This window comes from Microtus oregoni, unplaced genomic scaffold, assembly GCF_018167655.1.
Source record: "Microtus oregoni isolate MIOR12 unplaced genomic scaffold, Mior012 000058F_ref0000040, whole genome shotgun sequence".
Classification (NCBI taxonomy): domain Eukaryota; kingdom Metazoa; phylum Chordata; class Mammalia; order Rodentia; family Cricetidae; genus Microtus; species Microtus oregoni.
Genome location: NW_024543834.1, coordinates 1,942,191 through 1,959,410, shown reverse-complemented (window position 1 = coordinate 1,959,410; position 17,220 = coordinate 1,942,191). Strand labels below are relative to the sequence as shown.

Genomic DNA, 17,220 nt, shown 5'->3' with positions numbered 1-17,220 from the left:
GAACAAGTAAGGCAGCATGGACATGGGTGATGCTGAGTGGGACTTGGGGAAGCCGATGTGCACACAGTACCAGGACGTTGTACCGTTCATTGTCAAGTGTACAGGGCACTCACTCTGCTTAACTGACCCCACGGTCACGGTGGGAAGCAGAGCGTTCTTGTGCAATCCGCAGAAACAGAGACACAAAGAGTGGGATTTAACCGCAACCCAAGAATGAAGTTCAGAACCCACAGGCACCAAAGGCTGTGGAATCTTCCATCCATCCCTAGCTTCATCTTCTCCTCACTGAAAAGAGGTGCCTCTTAACCCACCTACTCCAACTACCCCTGCCCTGCCCCTGCCTCAGTTTCTTCTCCACAACCCCCATACCCAGGTCCAGCCCTTCCTCATTACTCAGATCCTAGTCTCAAGAGGGGAGATTGGGGATGGACACTTCCCCAGGCTCCTACGTGCAACTTTCTCTGAGTCCTGGGAACTGCTCAGCGTCAGGCAGATGCATGCCTTGTCCTCCCAAATGGCCACGCTCTGGTGTGACTGCATACATGTCGGGCTGTATCTGTGTACACATATGTGTCTGACTGAGAGCACCATGTGATTCCATGGCCAAGAGGGTAAGAAAGAGAAGGATGATTAACCGATTAATTAATAATAAACACTTCTACTTCTTCACTGGCCTCCAACCTAGGAACACACACAGCCCACTGGCACCTAAGAATACAACACGACAAAAATGTCTGGGGTTCCTGAAAGAAATTCTAAGCCTGAGTAGAGAAAAGATGCTGAGCAAGGCATAGGAACTTCAAGGTCATGGGGTCAGCAACCATGCCCAGCAGGGAAGTGGCTACAGCCCTGCGGAGCAGTCTCTGGTGACTCCTGGCCTAGTCGCATAGTGGACAGATGGGTCCAGCAGGCAGACTGGTCCCTTGCAATAGTAAAACCTTCCAGCTGAGGACACAGCTGTTCCAAGGGGGACATAGCTGTCAGGAGAGGCAGCTGGGGGATGAGCAAAGAAGCCAGGGTGAGAGCACAGGACCTAGTTGGTGCAGATGATGTCATCCTAAAACTTCAGGAAATTCCTTAAAGGGCAACAGACACTTTCAAGAAAGATTACAACATGGAGCCATTCATTCATTTTGGGAATTGACCTCAGGACTTAGAAGTCTAAAAAACAACAAACTCATCAGAAAATGAGATCTCTGGACTCATGATTCAGACTCCTGCTGGGCACAGAGGCCAGAAAGGAAGGGACGGTTCTTCAGCTACCACACCACCAAAAGTGGTCAGCACAAATAATCCCTCCTCTAACCAACTCAGCACCCCAGAATCACCCCCTTGGATCTACTGTGGCAACTAGAGGACCATCTATGTAAGGATCACATGCCCGCATGGATACTGCACTTGCAGGCCACCGTGTGAATGAAGCATGCCCTCCTATGGGCAAGTGGCCCCTGACCACCTCTCCGGCAGCAAGTAAACAAGAACCCAGAGTCAGCAGGACTGGGGTCAGGTCCTGACGCGTGTCTATCAGGCAGGCTATGACTTGTCTCTGAGCTTCATCTTCACTGTCTGCAAACGTGATGGGAGCTAATACTTGTTGCACAGCCGCAGCACGGTAAGTTGTGTGTGCAAAGCCTTTCATGTTACCAATGCCCACCGCCCCATTTGAATCCCATGAACCCTGTACAACAATCTGTAAAGTCTCCAGCTTGCAGGTGAGGGGATCAAGGCACCATGGCCTGGGGTGTTGGGAGGTACTGAGCCTCGCTTTCCTCACTCTGATGTGTCAATCATCTGCACAAAACCTTCCCACGGGGACACTACAGGGTTAAGGTGTCTCCTAGTTATCTAACCGTCCCAGACTCAGAGCATGGTGTCCTCTCTCCTTCCTTTTGGACTAAGTGGGAGAGAGGAGAGTGCAGGTGGCAAGAGATAAGAAGTAACTGTCCTGGGTTCTGTTCTCTTCTGGTCTCTGTTCTGTTCTCTGCTCTGGCTTGCCCAGTCACAGAAGACAGAAATAAAAGCCATAATTGCCTTCCAGGTCTAAAGTGACATGATTCTTCCTGGAAGCTCTCACCATGTGTTCCTTTGGACGTGGTGGGTGGTGTCTAAGCACACAGTGTTATAACTCTGGGGGGAGGGGAGGCAGGGCGGGGAGGGGATGTCTAGACTTGTTTCCGGGATTCCTTCCTTTGCAGAGAGAGGGACTCCATCTCCCAACCCTCACGAATGGGCTGGAAGCCATAACATCTGACTTTTCCTAATGAACCACCATCCAAGAAGAGCTCTTGGATAGCCCCACGGTGGGGGGAGGGGGGCTATGAGCAGCCGCAAACCTCGCATCCATTGTCACATTCCTGTTTGTGGATGTGAACACCTCTGACAGCAAAGGCGGGGGCAACAATTTCTGAGTTCCTCCTCGAAGTTCGAGACAAATCTCAGCCCTGTGCAGAAACACCCTACTTGGGTGGAAGATTCATGCGAAGCTGAGTCAGTTGGACACCAGATGAGACACAGGCCTATCGGGGTACAATGTGGAGGGCTGAAGTTCCTGTCAGAACATCACAGTTATCTTAAGTCCTGTATTCAGCTCAAAACTCACGCCTGCCTTGGTTTCCTCTTTGATAAAAATCAGTTATACGTGGCACCCCCAAGAAAGTTTCCTAAAACACAATAACTGCCTTACCTTTTGAAGATTTATTTCTTGTTTTTGTTTATGTGTATGCATACATGTATGTGTAGGGGGGGTGTCTTATGTGTTCAGGTACCCACACAGACCATTAGAGGATACTGCATCTCCTGACCCTGCAGTGGGTACTAGGAACTGAACTCAGGTCCTCTGGAAGAACAGCAAGCTCTCTTAATTACGGAGCCTTCTCTGCAGCCCCTATTTGCCCATTCATGACACCACCAATATTTCTTAAAAGTATATCTTGGAAGGGTTGAAAACAAAGGGACACATCATTGTCAAAAGGCAAGAGCTGAGGCTGTACCTCACAAGGTGAAGTCTCTGCTCGCTGTGTATGAAGCATTGGGTTTGAGCCCAACCTTACATTAAAACCAGGCATAGGGCTGCGCACCTGTATCCCAGCTACGGGGCAATGGGAGAGGAGGACCAGAAGTTCAAGGTCATCGGCTGTGGAGGCTATGTAGTATGTTTGAAGCCAATCTGGAATACATGAGACTATGTCTAGAAACATACATACATATTAAAAATGCAAAAGAGAAGAAATGAATCGGCCAAGCACTTTAAGAGAACTTGGATTGGGTCTTGAATTTAATAAACCAACTTTAAAAAAATAGTGAAGTCTGAACTCACTGCCGAGTACGTAACAATATTAAAGACTGCTTAAACTTTTTAGATAGGATAATGACACTGGCTTTCCAAAAAATTGTCCTTGTCTTATAGAGACAGATACATGTGGAAATAATTTCAGAAGAAGCACGTGGCAGGTGGAATTTGATTCCAGATCAGCCTGGCAGGGAGAAAAGAGAGGAGTCACACAGCATGGGGCCACCTTCACACATCTCTCCGAGTGTCCATACCATGGTTCCCTAAACCAGTACTACATCACCTGGGTTAAAGTACTCCTAGCTGCTGCGTGGGGGACCCTCTGAATGTCACCTATGAACGGTAGGTTACGGTGTCTCTACTTCATTTGTTATTTCAACCTCTCTGGGATAGTTCCAGGCACATGAGCCTTCAGTAAATAAGATTTACTATTTGTGTGTCTCATTGACCACCGTTATTACTATTTTCCAGCTAGAATATTTTTACTAACTTGTCAGAACCTGGCTGCCACTAAAACACTCTCCCATCACCAACGGTCCGTGGTAACACCCTGGTCACTTTCTGAGGGTGCAGTGCCCCCATAAGATGAGGTATAAGATTTGCTGGTGTGGTTATTTTCTATTGATGCTACAGACCCCACAGGCCCCACAGACCAAGCTGTTTGTCTGTTTGTCTGTGACTTCCAGGTGTACCTAAACACCAGCCTTCACCTTGACCTTACACATTCCATCAATGTGTAGATAACTTGCCTGCCAGCTAAACCACAAGCTCATTTTCTCCTAAGAAATGAGAATGCTAGGAAGAGAGACCTATTCTTCTCTGATGGCTAAGGGACTGACCAACTTAGATTAATGATTGGCAACCGCACCCAAAGCTGAAGAACACGCCTACAGCTGTAACCTTCCCATTTTCGCAGACAAAATCCCCAAAACAGCTTCAAAGTTGCTAGAACAATATTCCTAAAGGCTCTGCTTCCCCAGGGGATGAGCCACAGGTCCAGTTTTATGGATCACTAAATTAGGCTGAATCTGGTTACTGCAGGAGCTGAGGAGACCACCTTGTCCTAGGCAGCCACCCGGGTTAATAGCAGGAAAACCTAAACAGTGTTAAGTGTCCAAGCTGAGAGCATAAACTTTCGTTCAAAAGAGAAAGCACAGGCTATTTCCAGGCAGCCCTTGTTCCTCGTTCTGGAGGGCTTTCTGCCAGCAATTAACAACGTTCCTTCCTGGGCACTCTAGGAGGGGCCAGACTCTAAAGAATTGGAGCAGAAAGAGCTGGGAGATTCCTGTCTCCGGGGCTCAAGAGGCAGAACCTCCCTGATTTACTGCTCCACCAATTCCCTTATAGTCACAAAGGGGTGGAATTCAGACAAGCCCCCCTCTCTCGTCCCATCCCATCTCATCCCACCCCACCCACAGATCAAAAGACAGCTGCATGAGGCACCACAGTTAATACGGGTACTACATACACCCAGTGAGCAAACCCCATGAACCCAGGGAGAAAGCTCAGCACAGCTGTAGGGCTTCGGCTGCCTTCTTGGCTAATTTTCCAGGATTATTCTTAAAGAGCAGATCTCAATAAGTGTGCAGACCTGCCTTAGGAACCACTTCCCCCAAGACATGCTGCCCCCTCCTGGGAGCATTCATCTGCCTTCTCTGATAGTTTACACACAGTGTGACCCCTGCCCCCAACACACACACACACACACACACACACAGTCTGGGAACAGGAATAATTCCTTTTCTTCCCGATTCCCACTCTTTCCCATCCCAGTCCCTGAAGCCCTTCCTCTGCAGTGAGTTTTCCCACCCAGTTCTGGGACATAAGGGAACAAAACTGGATATTTAAAGGACTGAAACCCATGGAGAATACAGACGAGTTTGGACCAGGAATCCTCTCTTGTACAGTGGCAAGACTCCACATGGAAATGGATCACTGCCAAGTCATCCGCTACCCAGTTCTCCAAAGAGGTAACTGGCTAAATCCAAAAACAAACTGCCCAAAGTCATAGCATGTATTCAAATCCCTCTCTGCTGCATGAATGGAGGGGGTATGAGAGGCCACATGGCGGTTTGTGCGTAAACAACAAATCAACCCTATTCAGACTTCTGGCCTCTCCATCCTAGCTGGCCTCTTCCTTGATGTTGCCACACAGGAAGGGAGTGTGGTACACAGTAAGACCATAATAATGTCTTCTGAGTGAGAGAAGGTCAGGCACGGCCTCAACGTCACAATGAGTCATCAGGATCTTAGCAGGCCAGCGATGACGCGAAAGACAGTGGGCAGGTTCCCACAGCCAGGAGGGAAAGCGACCCTGACTGATACCTGATCACCGCAAAAGCACAGTGTGTAAGAGGAGAACTTGGAGACTGAAAGGCGTGAACTTGGACCCCTGATGTCTTCTTTATTCTCAGGACTTAAAACAAGTTCATGAACAAGTCTAAGCTCCCCTACAAAATTGTGACAGACACCACCTCTCCAGGGGGAGCAGTAAATCAAAGCAGAAGACGTCTAGAAGGTCTGGCAATCCCTCAGATGTGACCACCCTGTAGCAGGGACAGACAGACAGGCAGACACACACACACACACACACACACACACACACACACACATAGCCTCACTCTCCTGTCCCCTGCCTGCTAGTTTCTGAAAGTACCTGGCCCAGGGTTTACAAGCCCTTTCTCATCCCAACAGGCAAACAAAGGTTTGAATAGCAAACTACTAAAAAAAAGAAGAAGAAAGAAAAAGAAAAGAAAGAAAAAGAAAAACAATAACAATATTAAGTGGTGAGCTTTCTAGAGGGAAGCAACCAGTCATTTTTTTAAAAATTTATATGTGTAGGCATGTGAGTGTGTGTGTGTGTGTGTGTGTGTGTGTGTGTGTGTGTGTGTGTCTGAAGGCCAGCAGTCAACCACAGCTGTCATTCCTAAGCTGTTTTTTTGAAATATCCTTGGGCTTGATAACTCAGGTCAACTGTCTGCCCAGGAAGTGGGATTACGATAAACACGGCCATCATACCTGAAATTTTGCATGGCTGCTAAAGATCAAACTTGGTACATGATAACACTTTACCAACCCAACATCTCCCTCATCCCAACCAGTCATATTTTTAAATAATTCCCATTTTTTCTTCCATTCCATAAAGAAACATACAACAAACAAACAGGTGTAGGACATCAAACATTAAAGCAGTCTGTCTCCAGCAGCTAAGGTCTCCTTGTCTGGCCCCACTACCAAGCAGATAGCCACAAAGGAATGTAAGCGAGAACTCACCAAGCAGGGCATTGTGGCCATTGTCATCGGGCAAGAACCTCTTGTCCACTGCACACACCAGGAGGTGGTCGGGCAGGCTGGGAGACTTGGCCCCAACGAGGAGAAAGCCTGCAGGGACCTCGATGGGTTCTTGGGAAATGGAGACAAGACGAAGATCCTTCCCAGCCTGGCAGAAGCCTAGAAAGGGTAGACAGGGCTCACACACTGTCCTGAAACATCCCAAAACCAAGGGCCTGGGGGTTACAGGAGCACCAAACACCACCTTACCTCTGGGTTAGAGTTTGATGTTAACTACATCTGAGACGAGACAAAATCATCAGAGGTTAAGGGTTGTCTCATCTTTTACATACTATGCTTTATGGGGCTGCAGAATGGCTACCTTCAGAAGGAGGGCCAGAGCAGGGCCTCCTCAGCTTCCCCTGTGGGAACTTGAGGTCCATCTACACCCTTTGGACCTTTGTATTGTAAACTTTTAAATGTATTTCCTATGTGGAAAATAAGTCCCCAGAAGTATCGGAGAAAAGGGAAACTAGAGGGAAATGGCCGGGGTTCATGAGGCTTTCTTCACAGTCTTGTTCTAGCTCGTGGCTCTCAATCTCCCTGACACTGCAAACCTTTAACTCTCCTCAGCGATTAAATTATTTTCACTGCTACCCCATAACTGTAATTTTGCTAATATAAATATCTGTGTTTTCCCAATGGTCTTAGGTAACCCCGATGAAAAGTCATTTTGACCCCCAGGTTGAGAACTGCTGTTCGAGCTAGAGATGAGCTAAGATCCCAGGCTTTCTGCACTGTCAACCAAGAGAGAGAGGCAAGATCCACACTGCATCCCAGGAGCCAACCGTGGGACCCTGCCACCCTTCACCATTCTCACCATCCATCCCCCTCTGGGGACTGTCTCACAGCTGTACTGACTTCTTTGTCCCAGTAACATCGGCTGGCACTCGGGGTCAAGGGCAGAGGTCAAGTTCAGGCCTCAGAGTGCAGATGGCATTGGCAACGACCCTGATCGTCTTCCAGTCTCATGCTGTCACTACTCGCAAGCCCTGCATGAATGTCCTGTTCAGCCACCTGCAGCTCCCCCAATATGCATCTCACCCCATAAGCCTTTGCAACACTGCTTCCTCTGCGGTTTCCAGGCCTCCCTAAACCTTGATAGCCTCCTATCTAAGACCTCCCAATCCTCTAAAACCCAGAGGAAGGACTCACTTCTCCAGGGAGCATCTCTGAAACCTTGCCTGCCTTTGGAGTTGCCCTCAGCTCCCGTGCTGTCAAGCTTACCACCCATAAAGGGGACACAAAGCATCTGTCTCCCCAGATAGCGCCCACAAGTTCTCATCTCTAATCTCTGAACTTCCAGAACACAGGTTCAATAAATTAATGGCTGATTACTATGGTAGTGATGGACTGGTCGTAACAGGGTCCAAAATGTGAACCCACAGGCCTCCTCAGATGCACGACTGTGCTGAGACGTTGCTGTACCCAGCATGCCTTGCCTCTGCTCCTTGTCACCACAAACTGCTCCGATTCCCAGACAATGCAGATACCTTCGCTTCACAGACAAGAATCGACAGGCATAAAAGGTCATTCCTAACCCATCCCAAATCAAGTAAATAGCATAGTCAACTCGAATAAGGAAAATAAATTCTGATTTCCAAACAATGGACCCAAAACAATGACTATCGGACCCCATGCCATTCTTACTGATGAGGCTGCCTGGAGTGGCCGAGTGGCTGACTCTCAGCCTCCTGTAGCCTGTGTGTGGACACAGGCCCAGTTCACATCTCAGGGGACAAGGAGGGTTACAACCGAGCTGCAGGTCCTGAGTGGGGGTTCAGTCTCTTACCATCTGTGGTGCAACAGCCTTCAGGAGGAGGGGGCAGCTGGTAGGCATTCGAGGGACTACTGGGTTCTAAGCCCCCTTCTCCCTCATCCTCTTCTTCCTCGTTGTCCGCTCGTCCACCACCTGGGCATGGGAGAGAAGAGGGTTGGTTTGTAAGGAAGCTGCAGTGGTGCCTGGGGAGTCTCCTCCAGAGCCTTTCCCTCTACCTGGAGCTATAAGCTCATCGAGGTCCGGGGCCTGGGGAACTCATCAAACAAAGGAGCCCTGCATCCCTCTAGGATGAACTCTCTGCTCTGTCGCTCATTGGTCCTTAGGGACACTCGGAAGTTGGGCATTCTGATCCTTCTGTACTGGACGGAAATGCCGAAGGTCTCTCAGGGACGGTGACTCCTCCCCAAGGCGCACACAAACTCTGGCACAAGTTCACTTCTCTCCTAGCCACAGCAGCTGCCTAGGTCTGCCCAGGTGTGTGGCGGGGGGGGGGGGGGGGGGGTTGTTGTGGATACAGTATCTAGACAAGGACCGAACACGACACAGTAAGCATTCCAAAAGCATTTCTGTGAGACATTGAAACACGACGTTCCTATTACAAATAAGAAACCTGGGGTTGGGAGGGGGGTTGGTCACTGACCCACGGTGGTTCAACAGCCCCTGTGAGCCTGCAGGGGCCCCTGGTGTTCTGGCAAACTAAAGTAGCATGCACTGCCTCAATTTTGCATAAGGGAGATGCTGAGCTATACATTAGTGTTCATCCAAAGAATGCATATATTCATTGCTGGAAATACAAACACACAAGCACACACACACACATACACACGTATGTGCACACTCCAACTCTAGCAAGCCAAGTTTCAGTACTTAGATTGCTGCTACCTGTGTGGCCACAGGGCAGTCAGTTAACGTCTCTGTGCAAAATGAGTTGGTTACAAGGTAAGCCCTAGGTTGCTGCGAGCTGTGATGTTCTAGAAAATGTGGCACTTCCAAGTGGCATCCAGTTTTCTACCTGTGATTTAACTGTACAAGCTACTGGGACCATAACCTGACTGGGGCCAAGATCTTGAGGAGGAACTTACAACTCTCAACCCTCCTTGGTGCCCTGGACCTTGTGGGTGCAGAAGACAAATACCAAGTGGCAGGAAAATCATGGAAAGATAACACAAGATGAACACCCAGGGTGGAAGAAATGAGCCCAGCAGCTCAGCCCCTTGGTGCCTTCCTGGGCTTAAGGTAGGCACAATTTGGCCCCTCGAGCAGGTCTCAGAGCCCCGCCAGACTCCAGGCACCAGCACCAGAGCAGATGGCACAGTCCACATGGGGCTCTGATCTAGCTCTGCCGGAACCCAGAGAACGGCACCGACACTGGCCTTGGACTGGACATTCCTGCAAGATCCCCAACAGCTAAAACAAACTTCTGCAGAGCTGGAGCCGCGGATCGGCCCTGAGTTCAAGGGGACCAGGCTGTGCGTCATTCTGCGGAGCCCAACAGACAGACATTCCGACACACTTAGAAAGAAACAAGAGAAGAGGGTCTTATGCCTCAAAGGGCTCAAACTGAAGGCAGGGTTAAAGGTCAAAGGCCTGTGGCAGGCTTTCCGGACTTTGATGGACTCCTCAGCCAGCAGAAGCCCTCTGAGCAGACTAAACAGACGTGTTTACGGAGATCTCCTGGCAGGGTTAGAGTCTTAAAGTGGCCTTAGACAAAACCATCAGGGTTGAGGAGTTAGCACAGTAATAAAAACCACAAATTGAAGGACCCCCATTGTGCCCCTGACAGCAGGCACATGAGGCTATTCACTCTGGTGTTTACAAGCAAGTCACTTCTCTTGCCATGAGACACACCTCACAGGCATTCTGAGCAGGTAGGACTATAGGAATTTACCGGCATTCTGTTTAAATAGTAAATTTATGATCCCTACAGCTGATGCAGCCATCTGTTTTATTGGTCTTTCTCTTAAAATGTCAATACTGTGCAAAAGGATTTTCCCTAACGTGGGTAGTGGGTAAGAGCCCCAATTCAAAGAACAAAGCTATAATAAGGTCCCTGCTAAATTACCCCCACAAATACATAAAAAGTTACCAGATCCCCGGGAGTTTAGTGTCCCAGCACCCTGGTCATAAGCATCATCAACAATGGTATTATCTGAGGAAGGCCTGCCATCAGATAAGAGACCCCGACAGACAGACAAAACAAAATGGGGCCCCCAAATGCCTGCCTGCTCCAAGGTTTATGAAGCAGAAGATATAGCCCGAGCTTAGTGCTTGGTTTATGGTGACATTTAACAAACCCAAAGGTCTCCCTCTCCCACTGACCCCTCAGGCTGACTTCTGCACTGGACAAACAAAATCCAGGAGATGGTTCTGGATTGTTTGCTGAGAAGAAAGGAGAAGTGCGAGGGGCTGGGCCAAGTTGGCACAGGAACTCAAAGGCTGAGCAGTCCCACCGTCAGCTGGCAAGGAGCGTGGAACACTCAGAACCCGGAGGAATCAAATTCCTGAGCCACTCTCTCTCTGGGGACAGAGATAAAGCTCAGAGTTAAAGCATACACAAGCACACAGAATTCCTGGGTCTGGGCCAGCAAAGGCAGGGCTGGGGTCAGGTGGGGATCATTGGGAAATACCAAGTGTCCATCCAGTCAAGGAGACCCCGAGAAAATGTGACCTCCCAACTAGAAGGTGGGCAGCCTAGGGAGATCCTCAACAGTGGGAGAAGGCAACTGGGGAGCCCCCAAGGAGTTTCTGCTGTTCTCAGTTCCCGTGTGAGCAGCTGTGCTCTCATTCCCCCCTCCTCCACCCCCACCTCCCCACTCCTATTCCCACCTCGGCTTGTCCTAGTCCAGAGCATACAGCCAGTGCTGAAAATACATCTCCAAATCACCGCAGGCTTCAGCGTTGGCAAATAAGCAGACCGTAGATTTTAGGGCATTACTCGAGTATTCTAAATTATCATCATGACTGCTGGTTTTAAATTATCATTGGCAAGGCTTGTCGACCCAGGAATCAATTAAGGATGACCCTGAAATGCCTAGTTCACGGAAGTCTTTTGGCTGGTCAAAACTGGGACCCGTTAAAGAGTCTCTAATAACTTCTTGTCTCCTGGAGAAGTTACACTGGCACAACGCCAGAAAATATTGGCACTCTCTTAATAACTATCAGAGAATTTCATGTTTTCCTAATTGATAGTGCTGGGCAAATCTAGTTTCTCTTAGACCTAGACCCAGATTGGCTAGGCCTTCATCTGTGCCATTGGCAAGGTTAATTTACTAAGGAAGCCAGAATGACTCACACTATCCACTCCGCAAAATAAGGGCTTGCAGGCTTCCAGACACTAGGTAGGCACCACACACAGCCCAAGGAGCCAAATGCAGTGCAAACCTGGTGGACATTTTTTTCTTTCTTGTTCAACCATTTGTTTTGTTTTGTTTTTTAAATTAAAAACGAGACCTTTCCTACTTCAGAAACTACTGATGTTTGTGTGCAATTTTAAGCAAAAAGCATGAACTTACAAACAAAAGAAAAATTCTAAAACAGTTCCATCCTGAAGATTGCGGCAGACTTACTTGACATGAAAACATACACTTGCACACTTTTTACTTGTTTATCTTTATTTTCTGTGCACTGGTGTTTCCCTTGCATGTATGTCTGTGTGTGAGTATTGGATCCTGAAGTTACAGCTGTGAGCTGCCATGTGGGTGCTGGGAATCGAACCCGGGTCATCTGGAAGAGCAGTCAGTGCTCTTAACCATTTACACTCAAACACTTTATCTTTCAGATAAAGGAAATTCCCAGGTCATCCTCATACCTGTATTTTAACTTTTGGTACATGCAAAATTCATAAAGCTTACTCTTTATTTTTTTTTTAAGTTTCTAGAGGGTTCTTGCACCTGTTGCCACACAGAGACTCAACCTCTCAACTATTTTGCAAAGATAAGACCGTGACTCACAGGTGGAAAAGAAGAGGAAATACACAGCTGAGGGCCAAACATATTAAAAACCCTTTCTCACCAAAGCTCAAATGCCATCAAATCAGAGCACAAATAACAATTTCAGGAGGGTCTAGCACACCACACTCTCCCCGCCTCCTACGAGTCCGAGATTAGTATTTTTTGTTGTATTCTCTGGCCTGAACTTACTTTTAAACAAATAAAAATCTGTGTGCAACTTGCATTCCTCTTTGATAGACTCTAGATTTCCTGAATGGAGAAAAAAGAGAGACAGAGAGAAAGAACGCCAGGCTTACGCTGCTCATAATCAAACACACATGCACCGACATGAAGAACGGCGTGGCTCTTACCTTCTAAGGAGGACAGCTGCTGCTCAGCCTCCAAATACAGCTGGGAGAAGATGGGCCGGGGCACCAGGGTATTGGAGCGCAGGGAAGCCTCGATGGAGTTGTGGAGGACCTCTTCAAACCGCGTACTCTTTAGCTGTCCAGCATAGGAATTGCCCATCTCCACAGCACAAAGAAGAGGACGGAGGCTTCTGGTTAAAATGGCATCTCAGTTCTTCCGAGAAGGGCTGCCTCCACACAAAGCCCGACGTGGAGGTAAATGGAGCAGCGAGAAGAAAAGGGTTGCAGCCTCCACTCAGCCCCAGACAGGAGAGGGCGGCTCTCCGCAGCTACTGCCAGGCAATTACAGGAAGTTATATAAGTAACAACCCCCATTGATTCTGCACTCACAGAGCCCACCGCCTGCCTTGACAAATATTCCACCAGAAAGAGCTTCTCAGGCTTTCCTGATTTTCCCAGAGATGGGATCCTGCTTCCTCGGGTCCCGGGTAAATGACATAACCTTTTCCACAAATGGCCATCCACATAGGACAGCATCAGAGCACAAGCCCAGGCTTTAGGATTAGAGGAGGCACACACACCCAAAGGCAGGGTTAGCAGATTCCATCGCGTCTGCTCCTGGTAAAAGGCGGGATGTTAAAATGCTCCCTTTAGAGTCCAAAGGGTTCCTAAGGATTCTCAACCTGTGCACTGCAACCCCTTTGGGGTCCAATGACCTTCCCCCAGGGCTGCCTAAAACCATCGGAAAACACAGATATATTTACACTGTGATTCATAACAGTAGCAAAATCACAGGTATGAAGTAGCAATGAAATAATTGTACGGTTGGAGGTCCCCACAACATGAGGAACTGTTTAGGGCATTAGCAGCACTAGCAAGGCTGAGAACTGCTGCTTTAGACTATACTTTAGCTTATTAAAAGTCTCTGTCATATAAGTAACACACAACAACCCCAGCATCCCACGCCACGACAATCATCCTCATTTTATCGATAACAACTTAATAACTAATTTGCACAGTGAAGTAGACAACTCATAGGTTTTTAGTAGTCACCATTTTTGTGCAACTGTGGCATGACTGGCCTGGCATGTCCATCATCCCCAGAGAGAAGTCTTTAGGCTGTCACTCCAAACCCTGCAATAATGAGTATCTTTTCTGTCGCTGCAGATTTCCTTGTTCTATCTGCTGTATGAATGGAAGCACCAGACAGAAAACCTTCTGCCCACAGCTTCTTCCACTTAGCACAGTAACTCTAGGATCCAAATACACCATGTCATGAAACAGCAGGGCTGCCATTGGGATTCGTTTGGGTTTTGTTTGCTGTCTTAAGGATCAAACTCACAGCCTCTCGACAGCTAAGAATTCTATCACTGACTCCTGGACCAGCCCTGCCACTGTGATATTTTGATCTCTTTTTGCAAACTAAATTCCCTTCAGAACTTTGGGTGGGAAGGACGAAGACTGTATCCACAGTTACAATCATAATTACTTCCCTTGACACACACACGTCCCTCAGCCCTCTTCCACAGGCTTTTAAAATCACTTCAATACTTGCACGGCATCTCGCTGGTTGGAAACCCAGGTGCTTGCCCATACAGTTCTCTGCTTTTTGCTCAGAGTTAAATTTCTCTCATTGGTCCTTTCCAAGAGCAAGCATTCAATGCCCAACACAATCCTGATGGTTTCTATTCCTTGGCTCTTGCAATAATGTTAGCTTTGGGTTTATAGTTCTTCTTCCCAGTTCCTTCCATTTCATCTGTCGCATTCCTCCCGATTCCTCTAAAATAATTACTTGCTCATGTGACTTCAACAATAGGGACATGTAAGACCACACTGTCCTTTGGCCATGTCTTTGCTTTGGCATGTAAATTAACCATAAATTCAGTCAGCCAATCTCTTCTCCCTCCCTCCCTTTCAATACACACAAACACACACACACACACACACACACACACACACACACACACAGATACAAGGTCTCGAGTAGCCCAGGCTCCCCTCAAGCTTGCTATGCAACCAAGGATGACCTTGAACTCTCTATCCCCTTGCCTCCCCTTCCTGATGGCTGGGATGACAGGCAGGCACCACTAAGTCCAGCTTCTCATTTTTTTTCCTGGACAGCTTATGTCCTCCGTTTTGGTTCCCTCTGTCTTTGCTCCAATGCTTATCAAAGAGTGTTTAATTTCTAAATAATCAAAATGGTTGGGGGAGGTGTCTTACACTGCTAACTAAATTCTAATCAAGGCTAGTCTTTAGACGCTCTACTTTTTAGCCATCTTAAAGGTCTCTTTCTGACCGTCGCCTGAGGAGTTTACATGAATACTGCACACAGAAGAGACTGCACATGTTTGAGGGATGTAAAGAAAAGGTCAAGTCATTCCTTTCTTGTATGTATGTCCTGGAGTGTTTCTTGTCTCATATACTGTGAAACTTGAAAATCATTTAGAACCCACAGAATAACACCGGATGCCAGGAGCAAGAGCGCAGCTGTGGAGAGCAGTTCCTGGCTTACCTCTATAAACACACACACACAATAGTTGGAACTTCGGCACCACAGCTCAGCAAAATCTGACCCTTATTTTTGGTCTTAAGACATACGCAGTACATTCTCTTGTTCCTTGCTCCGTGGTGGCAGATAAGCCTCTAAGACGTCACTATGGGATTGAAGAAGTCCCAGTGCCCACCTGAGAGGGAAATGAATGGTGTTGTGTGTGGTTTTCCCCGCCTTTATTGCAGGGGGCAACAACCCTCCTCTTCCAGCTCAGTCAAAGGAACCTATTAACCACTTCCTGCCTGCCGCAATAATTACCGCCCACAGGCCCCTCCCCAGCTTGCTGCAGCCAAGGAAATGACCACACCCCAACAAAGGGAAAGTGCTCCGGAGTGGAGAGGTCAGAAACTGACACCCCGAAAGACGGCTGACGGGGTCTTGGCCTCCTGTCCACCAGCTGCTTTGGTTTGTTGTCGTTACATTTTTACCTGTCTCAGACTTTGAGATATTCATGAGAAGATTGGTTCATCCTTGGGGGAGGGGGGCTGATGTAGTTCTCAAGTCAAGGCGGCCCACCTAAGCTGCCACCATCAATAACATCCCCAACGCCTCCTGCTTGTGCAGCATCCTTGTCTGAACAGTGTCAAGCACACAGGGGGAGCTTCCTAGTAGCACACGGACTCAAAGCCTTGCAACCCATACCTGCCCACAACCCTATCCATTTGCCTGGGGGGGGGGGGGGGCGCCAGACTGGCACCCAGAGCTCAGAAACTCAGCAGCCCAGGCCGATTGATACCTAGGGTGAGAAGACCAGCCAAAGGGAAGAGAAGATAGATCTTCCTCAGGGGCCATGCTCCAGCCTCCAGGCTTTTTCCCTACTCCCAAGGAATGGTAGCCTGGGGATGGGCATTCCATTGCTTATTTTACTGGCTATGAATTAACACTGGAGGCGCAAAGCCTGCTGGAGCCCTTGTCGAAAGAATAGAAATGGGAGGGAAAAGGGCACCAGCTAAGGAGAGTTCTTACATTCAAGAAATTGCAGCCTTGGGAGGGGGAGATAGGGTGAATATAATCAATAGATATGTCATACATGTTTGAACGTATATATTAAACGGGCATATTAAAATTTTTTCTAAAATTAATTTTTGCTTTGTTCTAAGTCTTTAACATAGAAAGGAAGCTCCTCTGAATGAAGGACATAACTTGATAACAAACTTCAAGACAGGCATGCATAAACCGAAGCGTCACATTGTCCTTACACGGCGACGCTTATTGCTAGAACAACACAAACCTCTGCATGTTTAGCAGAGACACGGGACACTGGAGAGCAAGGCAAACAGCAACATTTGTGGCATTCAATTCCGACCAGAATAATGGTTCTCATCAAGCACATCAAACTAATTCAAGCACAAAACATCTGGATTCGTGGCTCATAAATAATGGATCCATCTGATCAATGGTGTGGAAGTAAAACCAATCAGCTGCTTTTACTACATGACAAACATAAAAATGTTCTCAGGGGGCCAGCAAGATAGCCCAGTGGGTAACGAGGATAGCCACTAAGCCACTCGAACTAGTCCCAGGACCCACGTGGTGGAAAGAGAAAACCAGCTCCCGTGAGTTGTCCTCTAATGTCTATGTATACACGGCATGTGCACACACACACACATAAGGACATGTTCTCAAGCAAGACAGCAAATTCCACTGCTTTTCAGAGGTCTAATGGAGTCGAAGACTAAGGTCGGTCACTTAAGTCACATTCTACAGTGATGTAATCACTGGTACACTGCCCCCACTCAGCAAATAACCCCACACCCATGTTTATGCAGACAACCATGATTTCATGCAGTGAGCCACTCTCTCTCTCTCTCTCTCTCTCTCTCTCTCTCTCTCGCACACACACACACACACACACACACACACACACACACACACACACAAAAGTAGGAGAGAACTTGGGAAGAAGAAAGACTTTAGGGAGAGGAGAAGTTTAGAGAAGATAACGGAATTTGATCAAGGAGTATCATATACAT

General features: G+C 47.9%; 1 protein-coding gene across 3 annotated transcripts in view; it reads right to left on the bottom strand.

Annotated features, from left to right (window-relative positions):
* The window catches only part of LOC121438914 (protein GREB1), a 68,216-nt gene extending 55,360 nt beyond the window's left edge, over window positions 1-12,856 (bottom strand). For all 3 annotated transcript variants that reach the window (XM_041639415.1, XM_041639416.1, XM_041639417.1), the window contains exons 1-3: window positions 12,700-12,856; window positions 8,412-8,531; window positions 6,563-6,739 (exon numbers count right to left, since the gene is read on the bottom strand). In XM_041639415.1, coding sequence (XP_041495349.1) covers window positions 6,563-6,739; window positions 8,412-8,531; window positions 12,700-12,856 — 454 coding nt within the window. The remainder of the gene's footprint in view (window positions 1-6,562; window positions 6,740-8,411; window positions 8,532-12,699) is intronic.
* Window positions 12,857-17,220: the final 4,364 nt, after the last annotated feature.